Source organism: Lepisma saccharinum, chromosome 16, assembly GCF_977018435.1.
Source record: "Lepisma saccharinum chromosome 16, izLepSacc3.1, whole genome shotgun sequence".
Taxonomy (NCBI): domain Eukaryota; kingdom Metazoa; phylum Arthropoda; class Insecta; order Zygentoma; family Lepismatidae; genus Lepisma; species Lepisma saccharinum.
In genome coordinates, this window is record NC_139244.1 from 2,563,988 (window position 1) to 2,588,927 (window position 24,940).

At 37.2% G+C, this 24,940-nt stretch overlaps 2 protein-coding genes across 3 annotated transcripts; one reads left to right on the forward strand and one right to left on the reverse strand.

Moving 5' to 3' along the window:
* Positions 1-4,989: 4,989 nt before the first annotated feature.
* Positions 4,990-14,183, reverse strand: l(3)87Df (cytochrome c oxidase assembly factor COX20 lethal (3) 87Df). The gene is made up of 3 exons (XM_083137117.1): positions 13,934-14,183; positions 7,333-7,505; positions 4,990-5,245 (listed from the first exon to the last, which is right to left on the reverse strand). The coding sequence occupies exons 1-3, from the start codon at positions 13,979-13,981 to the stop codon at positions 5,101-5,103; spliced, it is 366 nt and encodes a 121-aa protein (XP_082993243.1). The 5' UTR covers positions 13,982-14,183; the 3' UTR covers positions 4,990-5,100.
* Positions 14,184-14,626: 443 nt separating this feature from the next.
* On the forward strand, positions 14,627-21,817 carry Aos1 (SUMO1 activating enzyme subunit 1). Of its 2 annotated transcripts, none has more exons than XM_083137119.1 (2): positions 14,627-14,765; positions 20,691-21,817. In XM_083137119.1, exon 2 carries the CDS (start codon positions 20,694-20,696, stop codon positions 21,714-21,716), a length of 1,023 nt encoding a protein of 340 aa, XP_082993245.1. In that variant the 5' UTR covers positions 14,627-14,765; positions 20,691-20,693; the 3' UTR covers positions 21,717-21,817. The 2 variants fall into 2 exon arrangements, with proteins under 2 accessions (XP_082993245.1, XP_082993244.1); XM_083137118.1 differs by having other exon boundaries at positions 14,628-14,765; positions 20,688-21,817.
* Positions 21,818-24,940: the final 3,123 nt, after the last annotated feature.

Consider the following 24,940-nt stretch of genomic DNA (forward strand, 5'->3'; position numbering starts at 1 on the left):
TACATATTTGAAATGTTCTAGACCATCAATTTGGGGGGCTGAGACCGCTAAACCATCAACTTGGGGGGGGGGGGCTATGACCAGAGACAGCAAAACACATGACTTATTACTATATACTAAGTATGTAATTATGAGTATTGTTAAAATTTTTACTAAAAAGAGTTTCAAAAGACGATGTGCATGAACTAGGGTAGTGGATGAGACTTTTGGGCTACAAATGGCTCTAACATGACATTCAGAACGAGATCATTGATATATTAGGGAGATCTGTTTTGCGCTCCGTGGTAGCAGATATTAAAAGTCGGGAATATTTTGCTATTATGGTTGACGAAACTTGTGACATATCCATCCGTGGAAAATTAATATTCTGCATTAGAACTGTGAATAAAAATTTTGATAGTTTTTAAGGAATTTATGGGCTTTTATTAGGGGTGTGCGGGACGGGAAAAAATTTCAATTTCCTGACTAAGTCTGGAAATTTTCGAAATTTCCCGAAGCTCTGAAAATCTCGAATTTGACATGTCATTTTCACTTTAAGTGATTTCTGGATTAAAAACTACCAATTTACGATAAGTTCCAGAAATTGACAATGCAGAAAACTTCAAGAAATAACGACATTTTAAAATGAGCATTCGCTATTTCCAGACTGATTGGGATCCTGAAAAGTCGGGAAATCATTTCCCGAAATCGGGACGGGAAGTGTTTTTTCCTGATCCCGGTCCCGACTTTTCGGGATCCTGCACACCCCTAGCTTTTATGAGATTCCGAACACTGAGGCCAAAACTTAAAAAAGGGAGAGAGTGAGTCATTCATAAATTTATTTCAGTGATCAGAGCCCCCCCAATAATTTTGACAAATCCTGGGCCTGTATGAAATACAATGTTTTCAGCAATACCTGCCCCTGCCTGAGGGATCTGCACCTCCCCACGTATGCACACTTGCGTGGATTGTCTTTTGTCTCCCTCTCTATTTCTTGTTAGTTTCAGCACTTGTGTCCGGAGTTGATCACTTAATTTCAGACAACAGATGTGAGGAATCATCACTGTTCCATTATTGTTGATTTTGGACAATCCAGGGAGCGATGTTATTTTTAGACCTGAAAGGGGCAGGGGTTACTTAATTACTTTATGCAGTGCTCAGTAAGGTGACCAACTTTCTGTCATGAATTTACGGGAGATTTAGTCGCAACAAATTTTGTGCATTTTTATCAGCACGATATTACTCCAGCAAATGTTTATGAAATGGATAAGGTGCATTCCATTGCCAAGGGTGGGACACGCGGACAATATTTTTTATATTAAAGTAATTATTCTAGTGCTTATTAACCAACATTTTTCTTAGTTTCTGTACAATGAAATACGAAACTTAACACTGTTGATTAAACATAACTACTCTTAAAAACTTTCCCAGATTTGTAGCTACAAGTGAACAATTTTGTGTCACAAGTGGGACAGACGAAACACTGCCTATTGACCATTGAATATTCTAGTGGAGTTGAGGGGGAAATGTAGCAGTGAAAGGAGAAATTAATTGGTTTTTGGTGTAACAGGTGGGACACGATACAAAACACAAGTAAATCAAAAAGTTTTAAAAAAAAAAATAGCTGAAATATCTTTTACCTTCTAACTGAATTATGTATACTACTTGAATTTTTATCCAATAGACAATTTTATATTGTTAACTCACAAGATAGGATAAAGTTACAGCATTGCATTTAAATTTAAAATTGAGGTACAGGGGCACTTTCACATGGATTAATTTACATTTTTATAATATACAGATCACAATAGAGAATAAAAATTTACAAATATGCATTGAATTGAATTGATGTTTTTAAGACCACTTCATGCACAGATAGGCTAATCGGGACTGGGCCTACATTTTAAAGTGGGATATGAATCACTGTGCAATGTGCCTCCACCAGGTATTGAACCCGGGACCCCTTGATTACAAGGCAACAACATTACCGCTATACCATTGGGGAGGTCCTACAAATTTGCATGTTTCTTAGTCCTACCACATGTGTATTTGTCCACTGCTGCAGCAAAACTAAGCATCAATCGACCACTGCAAAGATATGATGTCACTTCTGCCCACCAAAGGTTAAACGTGCAAGATCTTGCAGTTGACTTAAAGTTTTGTATGGTTCGTTGTACTCTGAATGTGTTGAAATTTTGCTAACTTGTTTGCAAATGAAAAATACGGGAGAAATAGGCTGCCAATAAGGGAGCCGGGAGGATAAAAAAAAATTAGCTCTAATACAGACGATAGCAGGAAATACAGGGGAGTCGGTCACCCTAGTGCTCAGAGCGAAAGGAGTTGCAAGGATATCCTCCACCTTGGAAATTTTCCCAACTTTCATTAAAAAAGGTGTGATGGAAAAGTGTTAGTGGAAAATAATATTGAAATAACTTGCAATGCAACTGTCATTATCTCTCTCTCTCTCTCTCTCTCTCTCTCTATATATATATATATATATATATATATATATATATATATATATAAATGTGTGTGGGTGTGTATGTTTGTTTGTTCGGGTATAACTCTCGAACGCCTGGAGCAATTTCAACCAAACCTCGGACACGTATCACTTGCAATCTGGAAACTGAAAATAATATTTTGGGGGTAAGACACCCCTGGCACCCCTATGGGTGAGGTGGGGTGGAAAGTGGTGACATGTAAAAATAATCCAAAACTACTGATATTAAATTACGCACAAACAGACATCCGTGACCCTAAAAAATAATGAAAATTCCATAAAACCCAAAAAAATTTCAAAGAGAAGGGGGTCTACCATATACTCTATTGAAAGGTCTTATCATGCAGATTCCGAATCTGCAATCGCTCTCACTCTGGCTCAATTAGGAGCAGAGCGTCCCTTGTTATGAAATTTTCACCTTTTTTTTATTATTTTTTTTAATGCGAAAATTTAAAATCACCATATCTCTTCTCCTCATTGAGCTAGAAGGATGGTTGATAGCTCGTTGGACTCGAAATTAGGTCCTCTTTCCGATTCTACAATACAAAATAGGGTTTCCATTTAAAATTTCACAGTTGCCCCCCACCCCACCCCCAGGGGGTGGGGAATCAAGTGTGATATCATTGAATGGCTTTCTTTCACTTATTAAACACGTATTTTTTCGTTTTCCGATTCGATGCGTATTTCTCACGATATGTGACCGTTCTGGGAGTTATGGACCACCCGGTATACAATATATATATTTAAATATCTGTAATGAGGAATCCATTTGTTTTACACACACACACACATATAAGATACTTATAAAGTAGCAAACTAATTCCTTTTCCAGCTGGTTAAAAACATCAATAATTACAAAATAATTGAAATGGTTTTATTACGTATAAGTTTTTGTTTAGTTCTTGCTTTTTATTAAAATATATCCATTATATTTCATAATTAATTTGCCTTGGATTATTGTTTCACATTTATTATGCATATATTGTTATTACTAGGGATGAGTCAATTTGAAATTTTGGCTGATATCAATAAAGTACCAATGTAAAATTTACTGATCGATATAAAATAACAAATGGTCCTTGAAGAATGTGAATGGTTCATTGACCTCTTTCATAAATGTATGATTCTAGATGACAGCAATGCAAAATAAGCTGCATATTTTGGCATTTACTTTCAAGAAGTAGGGAATGGATATTAAATGTTTATAATATCCATAAAAATTATAACAAAGTGGCAGAACATTGCACTAAATAAGAGAAGATATCAGATTGGTAATATTATCAGTAATTTTACCAATACACTGATTTGCCTATATTGGCCAATAACGATAAAGTACTTATTAATTTGTCCCACCCCTAGTTATAGGTGTGTCTGGAAAGAGAGAAGGAAAGAGTGACTGAGAAAGTATGCAACCCTCAGAAACACACATTATCCCTTGTTCTGTGTGCACATTCGATATTGTTCTTAGTAAGGTACTAACTATAATACTATACTAACTGCTCACATCAATGTTGCCTGTTTTCTCCCAGCACAGAGATATAAATTACATTAAGCTTTGGCACACAGAGAAATGTATTATATAGGAATTTCAGTGAAAAATGCAGGCTCGACCAACACTAGGACGTGGGTATCAGTGAAGCAGTGTTTCAAAGGCAACAGATCCTGTTGCGATAGCACTGACAGACAATTCCATACACGTAAAACAGCAACATCTTTTTCGATTAATTTCAGTGGCCACTGCCACCATCCTCGTTGGAACTTGCTGTACCGTTGCTTGGGGTGCATCTTTTGTTTGTAGTTCTCTGGCTGACGCTAGGTACGTTGTTGTTAACTGTGCATCTGGGTTTGTGTCGTCCGCTATTTCCAGGCGATAACGGTTGCAGTAGGGGTCCGTATATGATGCCGAATTAGAAAATTAAATAAAAATAGGGAAAATATCATGAAAATAGTTATATTTCACATATATGTAAGCAGTAACATCTTCCATTTACATATGAAAGACAATGTCAGGCATATGTCCACCCCTACTGAGTCTGCATGCATTTATACGCTCCACAAAATTATTGATAACCCTCTCGTAGATGTCTGTCCTGATGCCTCCAATCACCCATATGATTTCCGCCTTCAGTTCCAAAAGGGTTCGTGGTTTGTTGGCCTACACCTGTGATTTCACAAACCTCCATCAGAAGAAATCACAGGGTGTAAGATCACATGACCTTGCACTTTCACCACTTTGGTAAAATGTCTTCACAATGAGAACACGTTGCTCAATCGTAAACTGTTCCATATAACCACAACAAACAAGTCAAAACAATTGAGGCTACGTTAATCGGCATGACAACAGATACCAACATTGGTAAGAACAGGACTGCCAACCTCGAAACAAAACAATAGCACTCGATTCAAATTCGGCCTCCTATACGGAACACCCTTTATAATCCACAAAATAGTAGCAATCAGGGAAACATTTAGTTTGTTTGGAAATATTGACTACAATATCAAATACTGACTGTAATATTACATTTTATTAACAACAATATATACACACACACATTGATTTCTCTATAAAAAAGTACACAATTGATACAATTGTAATTCATACCATATTTAACTACAATACTTCAATCTCGTTTAGATTCACTCTCAGCGCTTTCTATAAAGGCCTTTCCCTCTTCTGTCCCTTCATAAAGGGTTCTGTACTGCATGAACTTCTGTAGCTGAGCCATGTGAAATTTCTTCACCGACCACGTGTAGCGACAGTAAAACCTGTAACACAGAATAATGATTCCGGTCAGGTACCACAAATTTATACAGGGTGTACAGTAGAATGCTGCAGGGAGAGAATTTTGCTCCAAATAGTTGGCACGGATGACACTAGATAGCGTACGAAATTTAGAGCTTCTTCACTCTAGTGCCGAAACAGGCAAAACGGGCGGTATATGCTCAAAGCCCAGTTGTACACATATCCCATAATTTGTCTGTGATAGTGGCCCCTCAAATATGGACTATGATGTGAAAGTGAAATTGAAACTTAAGTAAAATTACCCATAATATCTGTGTTAAAATGTAGTTTAGTCTATCTTACCAGTGATATATGAAAATGAAATAAATTATTGTAGGCTGAAACTATCAAGGGGGATATTTTGCATATGTGTGCATATTGTCACAATAAAATGATATTCCATTGAATACACTTGAGTGTAGTAAGCTACAAGGTGGGAGGCTCGAATGAGTATGAGTGAGCGAAAGGGGTTCCATGTAGTACTCTAGTGTACAGGACTTGAAAATAAAGTTTACACTGCATGCACCAGAAGTGAGCCTGTGTGTGTTGAGAGGCAGAAAGAACAGTAAAGTCAAATTCAGCAATTTTACACTTAAACCTAGACCTAAGAGCAGAGGGAAAATATAGCCTGCATAGAAGGCACAGTACATACAGTTTGTGGTTGGCTGGTACAATCAGTGCTGCCAGTGCAATGTTATTTTCAAAACAGGACAAGCCCTGCAGTGGGACCAGTAATTTTTGGAGGGATTTAAAAAAAAATCCCAAAACTTGCCTTGGTTGAGGGTCTACCTGAAAACGTAGTGGTAACATCGTTGCCTTGTAATCAACAGCTCCCAGGTTCAATACCCAGTGGAGGCATATAGTGTTTTGGATCCCACTTTAAACTGTAGGTCTACTCCCAATTAGACATACTGTGCATAAAGTGGACTTAAAACAGAAACTCAATCAATCTTTGTGTTGAAGCTCAGACACACCAAATATGTTCCTCTTCCCATACCCTTGAATGTTATGATGCAGCTAAACTAAAAAAAAAAAAAAAAAAACAAGAAAATGATAGACACTGGCAGGGAAAAACTGTCTATGGATTGGCATATTACCTTTCGGGTGAAACAAATCTGCAGCTGAGCTAGAAATAAAGATCTAGACTTTCCCATAATCCCTCTCAGAGAAGGGTATTTACAGATTTTGCGAACCTTAAAATGTGCCAACAAGTTTCTCGACTCAAGTCATCATTATCCTTGAAAGAGTAATGCACATATCTTCTACCCAAGTATTATATTTTCAATTTACATTAAAAATATCAGCTAACAATGCAAATACGGACCTCACAGCTACAGTTTGCACAAGATCATAACCATGGCCCTGGCTTAGTGAAAGGGTGAGAAGTCAAGGATAAATCTTAATGAACAATACTTAGAAATACTGAGGAATGTATGGAAAACAGCTGTGTTTCACAACAATTATCAAGCTGACAGACAGTGTCTCCACTATGTCCACAATAGGATTGCATCATTGTACTGTACTCACTAAATTGTGTCCTCACTCTAATGTTGCTAAAGACTGCACATCACAAAAGCAGATTGTTATTTTTTTTCTAGAGATAAGGCTTCTGAAGATAAAAAACTTATAATGCTGCACAATTTGTATTCCAGTAACATTTCTGAGCACCACTAAGATCAAACGTATAATGAAAAAGAATGTAAAATCAGTAAAAATAATGTTTAACTACTTGCTTCTTTCCTTGTTAGTAGAAAGTTAAAAAAAAGGAATACAATCTAAATACTATTTTCCTGTAGTTTACGGTTATTAGAAGCATAACAAAACAGTTTTCCGTTGTGACGTTTCAGGAGAACACACGCTCCTTCATCAGACATTTATTTTCATTTTGACTAAAGATACAGTTACAACAATGATTATGAAAATAAATGTCTGATGGAGGGAACGTGTGTTCTCCTGAAACGTCACAACAGGAAAACTGTTTTCTTATGCTTGAAATAACCGTAAACTACAGGATAATAATTCTGCAATGCAAGCAATGCGTACATACAAGAAAAACAATCTAAATACTTACCAATACACTAATGTGATTGTTGTGAAGGAGCCCATCGCAACATGGCAAGCCATCCTCGTCTTACTGGTGAACATGAAGTAGGTGAGCCCCATACCAATGCCACCACTGATTCCATACAAGAAGGAGCTTCGAAAGCAGGGGATTTTAGCCAGGTCTCGGCCGAAGAACATAAGCTGCAACATGAAGATAAACAATGTCAAATGTGTATATATTGGTAACGTCAGGTGATACGGAAAAATTTGTAAATAACATTTGTTAGTGTAATAAATTCCAACTAAACTACACACAAAATTACTTCAATTCCACTGAGGCAACATTTAGGGTCACTCTAATAGTTCACAGTGGCAAAGCTCCTATGAGGCTTTTGAGGCTTAGCCTACCAAAAAAATGTTGAAATTAAATGTTCATGTACCCTGTGACAATCAAAGTTTGTCCGCCGAATCCTTCCAGATGTCTCGGCAGTCAGGCCAGAAAGAGGCGATCACGTTCGGTCTGAACTGTGAGGCTTTTGACGAAAAGCCTCGCAGTAAAAGGCAGCTACAGCATGAGCTCTTTGTAGGTGGGAGGGGAGGGTAAGGGGAGGGGACTGCCGATTCACTGGGTGAAAGCGGCTAGCCTCAGAACCAACCTGTTGTGCTTCTAGTCTTCTTGTGCAAAGTGGGTCGTTCACGCGCTGCATTGTTGAATGTTAATTTACTTCAAGTGCATGCGCACATGTGTTTGTGGGTGTGTGTCACATAGTGTATTTATGTCATAAAAATATAATACTGTGAAATTATGTGTTGAAAACTCGAAGAGGATTTGCAGTGAAATAAGTGTAAGTGAACAAGACTTCGTGGCTCTCAGATTCTTAACCTACGAAATCTTGGACACACTGACTGTACAAATGGAAATATGTTTTGGAGATCTTGAAAAGATAAAATTTGTTGAATTGCTAGACCAAAATAGCTTTGGGGGATATAAACTACATTTTCCTGTGATGAAATTAAATAACCTTCTGTCCACATATCCAATTTTCAACAAAGAACGATTAGAAAATGAATTAAAGAATATCTATGCTGATGAAAAGCATTTCCCTCATAGTTAGCAATGATCTTCAAACAATCTACAAAGAAGTAACACAACTTATCAAGTTGGTCTTGACATTCCCTGCTACAACAGCTTCCTCCAAAAGAAGTATGAGCACCCTCAAGAGAGTAAAAAATTATCTCCGTAATTCAATGAAAAATGAAAGATTAAGTTCTCTCAGTACAATAGCCATTGAAAAAAAACTGGTTAAAGAACTTTCTATTGATCAAGGCTTCAAGGAAAGAGTAATTGATACTTTTGCAACCAACAAGAATAGACGCATGGACCTGCTGTATAAAAAAATATAAGGTAAGCAGATTTTTCAGCCTACCCAGTATTTACGCCTTAGCTTCACCACTGATAGTTCATGCAATATCTGGCAAGTTGTGAAGGATTGTTTACAATCCACTTTATGCTCAAATAGGCTAATCGGCACTGGACCTACAGTTTAAAAGTGTGATCCGAACCACTATGCAATGTGTCTCCACTGGAATGGAACAGGGGACCCCTTGATTACAACATGACAGCATTACCACTAAGCAATCGGTGAAGCCTAACAAGATAAGCCGAAGTCAACTGAACTTTGGAGAAGATTAAATTGTGTTGTTGAGTTCTAAATGAGGCATGTCACTGCATTTGTGGCATACCACAAAATCATTTCAATTGAAACCAGAGGAGGGGAGTGAAATTTCTGTGTAGGTGAGGTGGTTGTGGCTACTGCATATTCAGATATTAACCAAGGTAAGAAAACAATGATCTCTCGAACAAATACAGAAAAGTGTTTTTTTTTTCTCTTTAAGTTATTTTTACATTACCTCTTGAGTTATTGCAAAAAGAGGATGAATAATAAATCTTTGAAATGGGTGATGAGACACAACACAAATACACTGATACACAGCAGCAATGGCAGGATTAACCTCTTGAGTCCCAAGGCCATTTTCACAAGTAAGCTTCACGGTCCCGAGCCGATTTTGAGCAAAATGCAGAGTTTCAATTAAATGAGTGTAGATCGGAGACTAATTGCCCTAGATAGATGAGTGATATACCGTTGTACGCAGAATGCACCAGCGATTCAGACTATATGAAATTTATGCAAATTCGGCGTATATATGGAGGTGGAAATCTACTGAAAATACTTTTTTAAAAAAAATGGGGTTTCGCCCCCTCCCGCCCCCCGAAAAAAAGTACATGACAGTGTCGACATGCACATGGAAATGATCGCTGACATGTAAGGAACACAAAAATATTTGCATTATTATCATATGACCAATGTAACTTGAGTTGTAGCCCCCAAAAGGAATGGTGGGCACGCCACTGATTCAAGCTTCAAAATGCAGGGGTACCTTCAAATGACTTTAGCTCAGAGACTATTTGCCCTGGAGATATGAACTATATACCGTTGTACGCAGAATGAATCACAGATTCAGACGATATATAATTTATGCACATTCGGCGTATATATGGAGGGGCAATCCCCTAAAAATACTTTTTTTTTAAAAAAAAATGGGGTTTCGCCCATCGCCGCCCCCCGAAAAAAAAGGATATGAAAAGTTCAAAATGCACATAGAAATTATCGCTGGCATGTAAGAAACAGGAAAATATTTGCATCATTGTCGTATGACCAATGTAACTTGAGTTGTAACCCCAAAAGGAATGGTGGGCAAGCCACTGATTCAAGCTTCAAAATGCAGCGGTATCTTGAAATGACTATAGCTCAGAAACTAAATGCCCTAGAGATATGAAAGATATACCGTTGTACGCAGAATGAATCACAGATTCAAACGATATATGATTTACGCATATTCGGCGTACATATGGAGGGGGAAAGGGGGGAAATCCCCTCAAAAATACTTTTCTTAAAACAAATGGTGTTTCCCCCCACCATCCCCGAAAAAATGTTAAAATGCACAAAATGCAAAATTTCTGCAAATTTGGCGTATATATGGAGGAGGAAGGGAGAAAACCCCCAAAAATTATTTTAAAAAATTGTTGAAATGTTTGAAATTTATCATTTCCCTTGAAAAGAGACGCAAAAGAGAAGTCCCTTTTCCCGCCTTTTCACCTCCATTTTCATGAAGAAAAAAAAAGGTGCAAGAAACATTTCTGTTAAATATATGTGTTAGGAACAATATAAAAAAGAAAAATTGAAATTCTATCCAAAAATAGAAAAGTTATAACGTAAAAACTACGACCTTGACACAGCGTCTCGATCGAGATGCTTGGGACCGTGAGGGTTACATTTGGGTATCTCGATCGAGATGCTTGGGATCCAAAAGGTTAATCATCTAGAGCAGAGGTTCCTAAAATTTTTCGTTTAGTGTTTCAAGATTTTCCCACGGCACCCAAGTCAGAATGTAGGACCATTTAACACTTACAACGCTCAGTTAGTGTGGTTAGGTCGCTTGCCTTAACTTAAAAAAAATAAAAAGTACTAAATAAGCACACATTTGGAACAATCATATCATTTCAGTGAAAATTTCAGAACATTTTGCAGTACCCCAAGCTAGCCACGGTGCCCCGGTGCACACTTTGGGAACCACTGATCTAGAGGGTCCTGAGGAGAATGAAATATAGAGGGTAAAATGTTGTAAATGAAGAAAACATGAAACACATGCATTCTTTTAGTCATTACTTCCTGAGGTGAAGTGTCCGGTCATCGGGAGATGCGGCGATGACAAAGCAAAATAATAAAAAAAATTGCTATTTAAATATTTTAGAGAAGAAGTAAAAAAATAAGTCAGAATACTCGCATATTTGAGCGAAATTAGTCACTCGACGCCATGAAACAGCTAGAAATACACAAGAGATTCGCTAAGTTTAGCAAATCGAAAGGAGAGCCCAGTTCTATCCTCTGTGCCCAGCCGTCCCGCTACATTTCCTGTTGAGTGCAATGGTGTCAGGCAGGTCAACTCATCGCAGCAGGTCTGCGAATCCAAGGTCCTTCGACCACTTTTCCCTGCTCTTGAAGATCTGGTCATAACAGGCCTTTTTTCAACTCCCTCGTTTACAAACACGGCAGGCTTTCAGTGATGTCATAAGTAAGCAAAAGCATAAATTTCCCCACGGTTAGTGCTAGAAAGAGCTGGGGGGGGGGGGGAAGCACTTCTGGATCCATTGTATTTCCTTCACAGTATCTCCCCTTTTCAATTTTTTTCTTTCTTTTGATTCTTCAGTTCAAATATAGTTTTCTGAAAATAATGTTCTTACTTTACAAAACACGAAGTACTTCAATGTTGTTTTGTGTTTACTATGCTTACGAATGACAAGACTGATCAAGATTTTTCCTAACATATCTTACTTTCACACCAGGGATGGTCAACAACATCAGGATTCCGGAAAATTTAAAATCTCGATTTGGAAATTTTACTACCCAGATTTCGGAGAGAGATGTTAAACAATTTTCCCATTTTTCGGGTAGAATTTAAGAAAGTTTAGTCTTCCTTATTTTACGATCATATACAACGTAGAAGAAAATTAATTTGGCCATCTCCAATTCACACGTCTGTACGAACACTGTTATCATCATTATCATTTCAATCCACGGTTGAAAGATTGACCCTGACGTTTGGCAAGTCTTGTGATGACTACGTACAAATGTCACGCTTTGCCACTGACTACTTCAAATACCAATCAACTTTTAGTCAGAACATGCCAATGAAACTGAAAACTACCACTGACTTGTTTTGTTCTTGCTTGCTTTGACCATAACAACCATTTTCTTCATAATTTCAAATGAAGAATGCTTGTTCAAGCCAGGCCAATGACATATATTGTATTTTAATATAAAGGAGAAACGATTCTTAACAACAATGCTGACAAAAGAAAGAAAACAGCAGCTGACCTTTGTAATGCCTGCCACCTATACAGGAAAGTAAACATGGCTTCTCTTTTAGATTATAGAATACATATAGAATAATAATGGTCTCGATTCAATACCTAACAGCCTACGCTCAATGTGATAACGTGCTTTTTAATAAGTCATAACATAATATGATAGTGCAAGAGTAAATATTGTTTTTGGTTGAAATCTGTCTTTGAGAAAGGGATACTGAAGACAATGAAGGGGTGTGCAAGCACCCTTTTCACTCACACACACACCCTCCCACTGGTGATGGACACAACAGATTCTTGGTGATGTTAATTCTTTTAAATTTTCATTTCCAGCCAGCAGTTATGCACCCAATATGGAGCTAATTGAAATACATGTAAACGTAGCAAAAAAAATATATCTCAATATACACCTGGTTCAATTCATACGGTAAACGTTTACTATCCGTCGGACAGTAAAGGCGGTCAGGGGCATGATGCTGATCACATCACCCCACTCACGACCGGATCAAGAAAGTGTGGGGCGTTACCCCCACACCCCTTCATGGCATGGTGCTATGCTCAGGGGAGCACTTTACCTTTTTTTGAAATAATGAATTTCTAGCGAAAAGAATGTATATTTCTTACATCAACGAGTACTTACTGTTGTTCCTTATTTGCAACAAACCATCCACGGGTAGCCACAAAAACCATTGATGTTAGCCCAAAAATTCACGATAGCCCCACGAACCATCACGGGGACAACGTATGCCTACTAGGTTAGGTTAGGCCTGTTAGGTTATGTTCCATTAGCATTCCTTTCATTCAATTTAGCATATACGGACAATACGAGAGCGTATTGTGCTCTCGTGCAGAAAGCAAATGGCGGCAGCAGCAATAGCACGTCGGATATACGAAGATTTTCCTAGAAAACCACATGCATTCGCATTAAAATGGATCAAAACTACATTCCCGAACATCAACAACGCTACAGAAAATGATTTGCAAAAGTACTTTCTCCTGTAAATTTGAAGAAATCCGTCTCTGGTATAGTAAAGTGTTACCGACAATTTTAACTATGTTTGCCTTGCCTAACCTAACCTAACCTTGCCGTGCATGGTTCGTGGGGCTATTATCAATGGTTTGTGGGGCTACATGCATGGTTTGTAGGGTTTTCGAACCTGGAAAAAAATACAAAATAAGTAACACGAAAGTAGGTATTTTTCGATGAACAAGGTTGCAACACTGCATAACCACTGATCATGGACAACGCTAGTCAAGATTTCTCCGCCATATTGCGTGTAACGCAAGCGAAAACGAACAAACAAGAATTACTCGATATGTCGAAAATTGAGATTATCTGCGTGAAAGAAACGAAATGGCACCTGTAAGTACCAATGTGAAAAATAAGAAAATAAAGAAAATTCAGACGTTTGGCGGATACTGAAATTTTAATATTTCATTTTCCGTTCATTAGGTTAAAGTGTACAAATGTACATGATGTTGAACATGTCAACCAAAAGATTAGTATTCGTGCCTAAATTACTCTCTGGCTCTATTTAAAACAACAGCAAAACTAGATGGTAAAGACATTTGAGCACGCGTGGGAATATTATACTGTCCAACAGTTGAGGTGCAAGGCGACATATTATATATATAAAAAAAATCTACTGTTACATCGTTCTGTTTATATTAAATCGAATCGAAACTATAGACGGTCATTTACCTTCCGTCTTCCATCATCGTATGCATCTCCATCTTTGTTGTTATCCATTGCATTCACTTTATGTTTGTAAGCTTTAAGTAAGTATTTCTTGCTACTTTACCCAAGTGCAAGGCTATGGTGCAAGGTAGAAAGAAAGACACGCAAGCGTAGCAAAGTGTGTTCACCACAGATTATACCAGGTACGTATCGTTCACAGGCTAAACATGCGATTTTGTGAAACTTTGGCTTGCCTTGGTCAAAGCGCGCAGCCCATCCTCAAGTGTTTGTTCTTGTTTGCATTTCCAAGAAGTTTCAGACACTTATACTTATAATGCAGAAAACGCTGACGAGTAGTCACTCTTAAACACGGTGATGTGGATTTTCTCGACTGTTTTGGGATTGGAGTGACTGATCGCTATTGCAAGTACTTTCGGAAAAATCAAAATAAAATTGTCACTTGTTGTGGCAACACTGTCTTACTTATTGCAGAATACTTGAGCAACCTTGTGTTCTGACGTCACGGAAGGAATATGTTATAAACTTTAGGCTAAATGCCTACGCTGTTAGGTTAGGCTAGCTATGTTTAGTTCTCTTAGCCTAAATAATTATTATTCATTGTATTTATGCTAATTGAACCTAACCTAACAGTCCTAACCTAACCTCGTAGGAAAACCATATATGACGTCAGAACACAAGGTAGCAAAACTGTTGTGCGACAAGGAAGACCCAATGCTGCCTACGCTATTGTCTGTGGTGTTGAATTTTGTTTCTTATTCTGTGGTTTTCGGACGCCGGTGACTGGAAGTATATTACCAAATTCATAAAAAATATTTCGCAAGTGCATTTGATACAGGTTCGTTCTCTCTCGTGTTTTCTCCTGTAAATTTCAAGAAATGTGTTTCCGCTATATCTAATCGTTACCCTATATTTATTTGTAAACAAAAAAAAATTGCAGATGTACCATTAAATTTAAAGAATTCCAAAATTTCGTACACTAACAATTCCAAACTTTCCGTCCATGTAGATGTGATAATTCAATAATTTTTAATTATTTAGGATGAAATAAAAGTTTGCTGAAAATAATATAATTTGTAGCATTCCATACCATTTATATTAGAGTAATAATTGTCTAAGTAGAGTTTCTAATATTGGGTATTTGGATATAGCATGATAAGTCGATTATGTCCTGGAAAATAATAGTATTATTATTTTCTGCTGAGCGAGGTTTAGATTAAGTAAGGGTAAGACTGCAGAATATGGGCTGCTTAGGAGGAACGCGGTTCATAATTTTTTGCTAATGTTTTGTAGTTAGTAATCGGGAAAAGTAAGTTTGAAGGTGCGGAAAAATTTTTGGTACTAGTTTACTATCCTTCGGACAGATTTCTTCATTTCTACAGAAGAAACTACGGTAAGAATTGACAATATAGAGAAAGTCTCCAATTTTGTTAATTTTCGGTATACTAACTAATTGTGGCCTCCTAATCACGAATCTGTTGTAAAAAACCGGGGGTCACGTCTGGAAATTGTACATTTTGATGAAACATTGTTCGTTAGCCCCAAAAACCATCCACAGGTAGCCCCACAAACCATTGACGTTAGCCCCAAAAACCATCCACGGGTAGCCCCACGAACCATTCGCACGAGCTTAGGTTAGGTTCCATTAGCACTCATTTCACCCCTAATTTCATCGAAAAAAATAGGGTTCGTACTAGAATTTAACATCATTAATCATTTTCTTGTAAAACAACGGCGTGGTTGGAAACAATGAAAGGAGTTTACATTTTCGTTCATAAAACTACGCATATACACCTATATATAAAAGAAATTCAATCAGCTTTTCCAGACGTGACCCCTGGTTTTTTACAACAGATTCGTGATTAGGAGGCCAAAATTAGTTAGTATACCGAAAATTAACAAAATTGGAGACTTTCTCTATATTGTCAATTCGCTCTGAAACTACTTACCGTAATAAGTTCCTGTAGTATTGTCTAACATCGGGAAGGTGTTTTGTGTGAAATTCAGGTAAGTTTTCCATATCCTGGAAACTGATTTCTTCAAATTTAAAAGTTTGGGGCCAGGTGACTTCGGCCAATTTCTAACATGCCTTTAACAGGGAGTCTATAGAGAAAGCCACGGAGGCGGGGCCACATTAGCGGTTGGGGGCGGTAGGTCAATTATCCCAGGGGCGGAGCCTGGAATCGGTGGGAAATTTGGAAATTTCAAACTAAAATAATTTTTTACTTTTAATTTCCCACCAATTTCGGGATGGATAGCCCCAAAAACCATTCACGGAATGTTCCGCAAAGCAGATAGGTAAGTACGAATGTCAAAAATTGACGAAACAAAGAATTTATAGGTGTCCGAAGGATAGTAAATATTTACCATTTTTTTTCTTAAAAAAACGAGAAATACATATCCAGGTTGGGCGCTCTTGGAAGGAAAAAGGGACATGGTGGCGCACATTCCTGCACAAATCTAGTGAAAGCAAAGAATGTCTACGTTGTTAGGTAGCTAGGTTTAGTTCTCTTAGCCTGAATAATAATTTGTCATTGTATTTATGCTAATGAAACCTAACCTAACCTTGTAGGCATTCCTCGTCGAAATATTGAAAGAAACTGTGCGTAAACAATATGGACGTGAACGAATAGAGAAATGTATTGCTTTTAGTAGCAGGAAAACATTTTTCAATGCTATTGCAACCCAACCTAACAGGCCTAACCTAACCTTGTAAGCATTCCTTGTCTGAAATAATGAAAGAAACTGTGCCCGTGTGGGTGGAATCCGGAGCGACAAATCAACTCGAATTCAGCGAAACGAAGGGTCTCACTTATCGCACAACACTTGAGCAACCTTGTGTTCTGACATCATGGGAGAAAGCATTTTTATTGTAGGTTAGCTTGGTTTAGTTCTCTTAGCCCAAAGAATAATTTTTCATTGTATTTATGCTAATGGAACCTAACCTAACCTCGTAGGCATTCCTCGTCTGATGTCGGAACACAAGGTAGCAAAACTCTTGTGTGGAGAGGAAGACCCCGAAACAAATGACAGCAATTGTGAGTAAATAATATGGACGCAAACAAATGGAGAAATGCATTGCCTTAAGTAGCAGGAAATACATTTTTTACGCCCAATAATATAATAGTAATCGGAAAATGGAAGTAGAAGTATGTACTTTCAGGGGATATAAATTTTGTTAGTCTATTTAGAGGAAAAAAGCAGCCCATGTTCTGCAGTGAGACGGAAATGTAATGCAGGCTTACTTTGAGAATCCATAGTAAGTCCTGAACTCAAATGAATTCATGTGAAAGAGGCACACGAATAAGCAGCATTTTCACTTATGCAACCTGCTTTTCACTTTCCAAGGTACTTTGAAAAACATTATTTCCATACTTCACATTAAATTTCCCACTTATTTACAATCGTCTCTAATGTCAAAATCATTAAAAAGAAGAGAGATAAGGAAATAATGGAAATAATGAATGAAATAATGAAAAATTGAGAAAAAGTATATTGAGGTATGTAATGTCATCAAGGCTCTGTATGCTAAGTAGGCCTACTTGCATTTCAGAGGTAATCATTGCTTTATTGTAGGTACATATATTCCTAAGAATGTCTAACATTCATATGATGATTAAAGTTACATTTCTCCAATTGCTTTCAAATTCGGCATACTCACTAATTTTGGCCTCGTAATCACGAATCTGCAGTTAAAATTTGGCTGTCACGTCGAGAAATTGCAAAATAACCTTGTCAATTACCGCTATGATTCTCCATACACTAACATGAAGACGTCTTCCTTTCCGCACAACGGTCTTTCTACCAACACGGCTCAAGTGTTGTGCAATAAGTGAGAGCGTTGATTTGCATGTGAGAAAATTTCATCTTGCGTAAAGGTGGAAAACATGTTTGCCCCACGAACCATTCACGATAAGGTTAGGCAAGCATAGTTAAAATTAAGGGTCATCATAAACATAGTTTTGAAACGCTAATCATTGCAAAAAATAGTTGTTGTTTTTTTTTTCAGAAATCAAGGCTGTTTACTCCGTTCACGGACCCACTTTTTTAGACTTATTTTGCAGTTTCTAGACGTGTCCTGCAAAATTTTAACTGCAGATTCGTGATTACGAGGTCGAAATTATTGAGTATGCCGAATTTGAAAGAAATTGAAGATACTTCCGGTATTGTAAATTCACTCCCCCATTTTCAGCAAATATGAATAGGGAAACATGAATCACACTAATGTACAATGTGAAACATTATTATGGTAGCAGCATAAAGGATAACACCATGTTGAATGTATGCACTAATATTTTTATCATGAAATTTTGAACTTACCTTTCCATGTAAGAATTGATGTTGACTCTTGGATGGCTTGAATACCATGTCCTAAAAAGTTTCTCTTACCTACATCATGCATCAAAGTGTTTGATGCATGTTTTCCTATCTGTATTTGTTTCTAGTCTTTTTCCTAGCCATACGGTAAGGGGGTTATTACAAGTGTTAATCAATAAACATACCAGCTGGTTTATAAAAGTTAGATAAATGCCTGTTTTTCCTTCTAATTGTGACTTGACGGAGATACATCACTACCTTAACCTATGAGTTGTGATTAGAAAGATATGAAACAAACTTTGATTGGGGGTGGGGGGAGAATCTGAAACATGCTAAGAAGTATTAGCAGAAGGTGTACATTATAACATCTGTCCTTACATTAGCATCGTACTTACCGATTTTAAATGTAATGGTATAATTAGGGAGACAAATTTATGGTAAATAAAAACTGAGGAGAGCGGTAAATAAAATGTTAGATCAGTGGTATATACCAGCGGTGAAAAAAATTGGCACACACTTTTTCATTATGAGAGGAAACAACATACAAAACAGCTATAAATTTATAAATTACTTCATTTTTATATACTGTACACATACACAAGTACTTAGCTGTCCAACCAAAAAGAAAACATCAAGACAAAATCACTTCATTTCTAAATTGCATATCTCAAGTGATTTATTCATTGAATGTATTTAAAGGATATCCTTGCTGTCCAACAAATAAAATAATCACTACTGCACATACACAAACACATGTTGAAAATCACATGATGATAAACAAAATTCATTCATGACTGAACACAAATGACACCATTGTTTCCCTTGATGTACGGGAACAGACTAATATTATCGCTGCTGCTGCTAGCAAGTTTAATGAAACTGGAAGTTGAGTAGACATTTGGGGGAAGAAAGGAATGCAGCTTGACATGGAGCGAAGTTTTCGAACTGAGATTATGTGCATGGGAAATCCAAATTTGCAGCATCTTACTGATGTGATCGAAGACAAAACGTTCTTCAGCTGCAAGTGTTAGGAAACTTTACGCAAACATATCGTCACAAATCGGCAGTTTGCGCGCACAATATCGATTTGCCGGTTTATGCGTGTTTTCTACTTAATTTGATGATATTTCACATTTATTTCGCATAAAAGCGTTCATTTCGTGAATAAGCACACTTTTCGCTATACTTCACGAATAAAACTCATGCATATTTAATCATTGGGGGTGTAGTTACGTGCAGAATGTGCAAAATTGCATTTTTTTTTTTCACATTTTGCGCATCACGAAAATTCAATGTCCCTAGGTATAATCAATTGTATGTGTGATAAATAGATTTTCCACATGTTTATAAACATCACTTTTCTTTTGCATACACTCAAAAGTTAACCTCACTTCCACCCCAGTAACTGCAGTGTTGCAGGTCAAGGAGGCTCTGGCCTGTTTGTGCCTTATCCACATCATCATGATTAGCCAAAACTGCAACATTAAATAATTCAGTCAGTCTCTTACATATGAAACATTTGAAGTAACATAAAATAAAAAATATTTTTAAAAGAATGGCGTCTCGTGCAACTGGGACCAATATTTTTACATTTCCACATTGAAAATATGCTATAAACTGAGTTACATGAACTTAAAACATTACAAAATTTATTTGCAAAATACCTGGAAATTGTGGAAATTTTGTTTGACAAAATGAGTGAAAACTTTGAATATTTGGATAATTATAATTTGTAAACATTTCTCAGTGACTTAGTAGTAAAGTCAACTGTTTTTAATTCAAGATATTGTCTTAGTAAATAATAATATTAATAAAACTCTGGAATATTAATTGTGATTGCCAAATAATTTTTCACCTTCTCGTCAATAAATTGCTGACATCAAGAGTAATTTATATTGCCAAGTGGCCGCGGTGGCTCAGTCAGTAACGCGTCTGACTACCATGCTCAAGGTCCTGGGTTCAATCCCCGGCCGGTTCAAATCCGGGGACTTTTCTAACGGAAGCGGCCCCGGTGCCCACCCAGCGTCGAATAACATGGGTACCTAGGGGAAACCCTGGGGGGTAAAGGCGGTCAGGGGGCGTGATGCTGATCACATCACCCCCACTCATGACCGGATCAAGAAAGTGTGGGGCGTTACCCCCACACCCCCTATACGCCTTCATGGCGTGGTGCTAAGCACAGGGGAGCACTTTACCTTTTTTTTTTTTTCAAATTGTTTGTGGATGAGACGAGATGGATGAAGGGACAATCACAAAACAGATGGACAATGCAACATGTTCTCACAGAGGATTAGTCTGGCTGGGGTCTAGGTGTCAAATCCTCGTCATTTCCAAAAATGTTGCCCAGTGTGTATTTAATGGAAGACATATTGACATTTGATTGCCTTCAGAAGTCACCCCTTACTCCTCTATTTCTAGAAGTGAAATTATGTTCTCTTTCCAGAAGACCATGCCTCCTGTCAACAGCACCTTCTTAACAGAAGATGAAGCAGCACTGTACGATCGCCAGATTCGCTTGTGGGGCTTGGACTCTCAGAAGCGACTTCGTGCATCAAGGATACTTGTGGTTGGGATGACAGGCTTGAGTGCTGAAGTCTGCAAGAACATAATCCTTGCTGGTGTTAAATCGCTGACAATCCTGGATGATGGAAACCTAACAGAGGAAGATGTATCCACGCAGTTCTTGGCAGCCAGAAGCGATGTCGGGAAGAACAGGGCAGAAGCATCGCTGACACGTGCCCAGCAGCTTAATCCTATGGTTGAGATAACAGCCGATACGCAGGAAGTGTCAAGCAAGACTGAGGAATTCTATTCCAAGTTTGATGTTGTGTGCGTGGTTGGTTGCAAGACGGACCAGCTAATTAATATTGACAATATATGCAGGAAACTGAAAATCAAGTTCTACTGTGGAGACATTTTCGGTTTCTTTGGCTACATGTTCACAGATTTGCAAGAGCATGAATACATAGAGAAGGCCCCAGAGCTACCTGTCGGCAAATCCGATTCTTCCAAACCTAATAAACCTCCACCTCCAAAGAAGCAGCGCGTGGACAGCAAGAAGTGTGAAACGTTTGTGCCTTTGAAGGCAGCCTTGGACGTTGATTGGACAAAACCAGAGCATTCAAAAAGACTTGCCAAGATGGACCCGACGTACTTTGTGATCAGGATTCTTATGGAATTCCGTGACACTTTAGGTCGGAATCCTGATCCGAAGAAGAGGGAAGAGGATATTGCCGAGTTGAAGAAAATTAAGGAGTCTCTCTTAGATAAGATGGGAGTTTCCCAACAGAGAGTCGAGGATGCCCTTTTGAAGAGTACCGTTGGGGAGGTTAGCCCTGTTTGTGCCGTTGTTGGGGGGATTTTGGCCCAGGAAATAATCAAGACTGTGTCCGGAAAGGGAGCACCGCACAACAACATGTTCCTCTTCAATTCTCACACTTACAGGGGAGTAGTTGATTGCTTTGGAAAGTAAATGTAATATCCTGCATTGTGTCGAGTTTATTTTTGTTCATTTCTAAACGTATTTGTCATGATCTCCACTACTGTTTGTAATAAACCATTCTTTTGTAAAAATTTTATTATTTAACCTAGGTGCATTTCATAAGTAATTGGTTGATTTATTAACTTTATTAATCATATCTTTGCTAAACAATGAATGGATACAGACAAGAATATATTAGAAGGGTCAGGGGAAAAAAACAGGTAAGTCAATTTTTTGTTGGTGGTGTCATTTCCTCCCATGTGGATGCTGTGCTGCACTTAAGATGCTTTCTTTCATTTCATACATTAGCCACTTCCATTCAGCATGTTTTTTGTTCCTTTTTATTTACACGTCCAGTAACATTTTGCAATTAAATTCATTTTTCTGTAGTTTAATAAACATTAACTTATCTGGCCCGACCCTGTGGCCGAGTGGTTAGCACATCGTGCTGCGACGCCAAGGGTCCCGGGTTCGAATCCTGGGCGGGCTTGGTTGTTTGTGAATGTCCATTCATCAATTTCATCATTTCATCACTCATCCCCATCTTCGCAAATTAGCCAAGAGGCACAAAATGCGAAGTAAAATAAACTAAATCAAATCAAAATCAAATTAAATTATCTGTTTTTCCTCTGATCCTTTTGTAAAGCATACAAATGCTCCTGCTTCAAATATTGTAGTCTATCTCCATAGCCTGAAGTCCAGAGACTTAAGATACAGAAGTAAGAACTATTTCAAATTGTGATTAAAATTGTTCATTTCAATAAGATGATAATCATGATTCTGGATTGACCAACCTGATAGTTTTTAATCTGGCATGGCAACGTGTCTTCTTGAAGATGCCGAGAATTGAGCAAATATATTGATTGATTTGTTTTATTTTACTTTGCTCTTCTGACATTTTTGGCTAATCGCGAAGATGACGACCAGTGATGATATGATGAAATTGATGAAATCTTACAAAAGACATGCCCAGGCTTGGATTCGAACCCAGGACCTCTGGCATCGCAGCATGCTGTGATATTCACGTTGCCATGGAAGTCGGCTGGGCAAAATACATGGTGAGACAAAAGTCAGTCTACATAGAAAAACAAATACGTGCATTTGAGAGATGACTCCTGTGATCCTTTCTTCCAGGCTCTTAATTTCATTAGTGTTCGCAATGGCCTTTATGTGTCATCACAAGTAATTCAAGATCTGGCGACAGTGGTGAAAATTCAACAAAGTAATACAAACAATATCACCTTTGTAACTTGACTCTTGTCTCACCCTGCAATGTGTCAAACCAATTACACACTTTTTTTTTACGTAAGCCTAAATGCTAAAGAGAAGAAACTTCAAAAAGAAAAAGGCAAGTACTTATATTTGCAATCCAGTAATTTTATTCAAAAAATATTTACACTAAGGCTCATAAAGACTGTATACCTAAGTACGTCACATATAATAAGAAAATGAATTTGAGTGAAAAGATTTCATCAAGTGTATTACAGGCACCAGAAATCACAAATTGACAAACAGCATATAATATGTAAGATACAAAAGGCTTGACACATGCACAGAAATATATCCATGCTAAAGAAAAGTCAAGTCAGATCGATAAAGTGTAGAGTAGTAGTACAAGAGGCTCTTATTGCAACTTCAACTTAACTATTTTGAGAATTAATAGTACAAATAAAATGAGAAACTAGAGTAGGAAGGTAAAATTCTTACAGATATTCCACATAAAGCACATGACCAATGTTTTTTCTTAAAAAATATCCTGCATGCCGGGACAATAATATCTAACTTACTATAGAGGTGGTAAGTTAAAAAGCACAACATAAACGAATTTAAAAAACTTAATATAAGGCTTATTTTCCTGTAGTTTACAGTTATTACAAGTATAAGAAAACAGTTTTTCATTGTTCTTGGGTTTATATTTATAATGTCCAAATCGTGTTCGTGCCATCTTATTGCCGTTTTCCTTGCTGTTTGTCCTACATAATTCTTTGAACATGAACAACTTATATTATATATTACTGTGGTTTCCACATCTGGTAGAGAGTTTGTGGTTTGTCAGCTCACATCATCGAAGAGAAGCATTTGATTAAAAAGAGAAGGGTTTTAAAAAGATTGATGGGAAACACAGTTGAATGTCTGGGAAGCTTCGTTCATTGCAGAAGAACACTGGAATAAATTAAATAATGAAAATGGTAACATAGATCCAGTATGGAGTTTTCTTTTTCACAAATGGAGTAAGCCACCATCTTTAAAATTTAATGTAACAGAAAACGTCAAGAGACTTTGTGAAAACAATGATGACTTTGAATTACCTACTGATATTTGGGATTCAAAATTTTAAATAAAAAATGTGATCAAATTATTATTATTTTCTTTTTTTTATCTGAAATAAAACAGACTGCTTCTTTTCACAGTTAAGTTGCTATATTACAACAATGTAACATTGACAACATCCATTATATAATGTATTCTTTTTGTTTAAAAATTTGCTAACCATTGTTATAACTGTATCTTTAGTAAAAATGAAAATAAATGTCTGATGAAGGGAGCGTGTGTTCTCCTGAAACGTCACAACGCAAAACTGTTTGCTTATGCTTGTAATAACCGTAAACTACAGGAAAATAATTCTACAATGCAAGCAATGCGTACATACAAGAAAAACTATTAATATAAGGCTCCAACGTAAGTTTGATAGGACCATAATTTTTTTAACCTATGAATTGTTGGTCCTTAAAAGCTTTATAACATTGTGAATGAACATTTTGATAAGAGCAGCAAAAGCTTATTCATGTAACAAAAAAAATCTGAGAATTGAGCATTTTTTCTTCAAGTTATATAAATTTACTTAAATGGCAAACTTTACATCAGAGGTGATATTACTCACTAGCTACCAAACACTGTTCATATGAAAAAAATAAGCTAAGCATGACAAACAAACTGTACATTTAATTGTGAAATGGGCATATGTGACTCCTACAGCCCTGTATTGACGTGAGAATAAGAAAATACCGACAGCCACAAGATGTAGAATTAAGTTACATGTGAAAGAAGTATTTTTTTTTCTGTTCACAGCCATTTGATTCGATAATCCTGGCAGAGTTACAGTGAGAATACATCATCTACTGCTGTACACAATAATTGCAAGGACACTAAAAAACCTACATCCCCTTCACATTTGTAACCATTAGTTCCCATCGAGTTGCCCACAATTATTACAA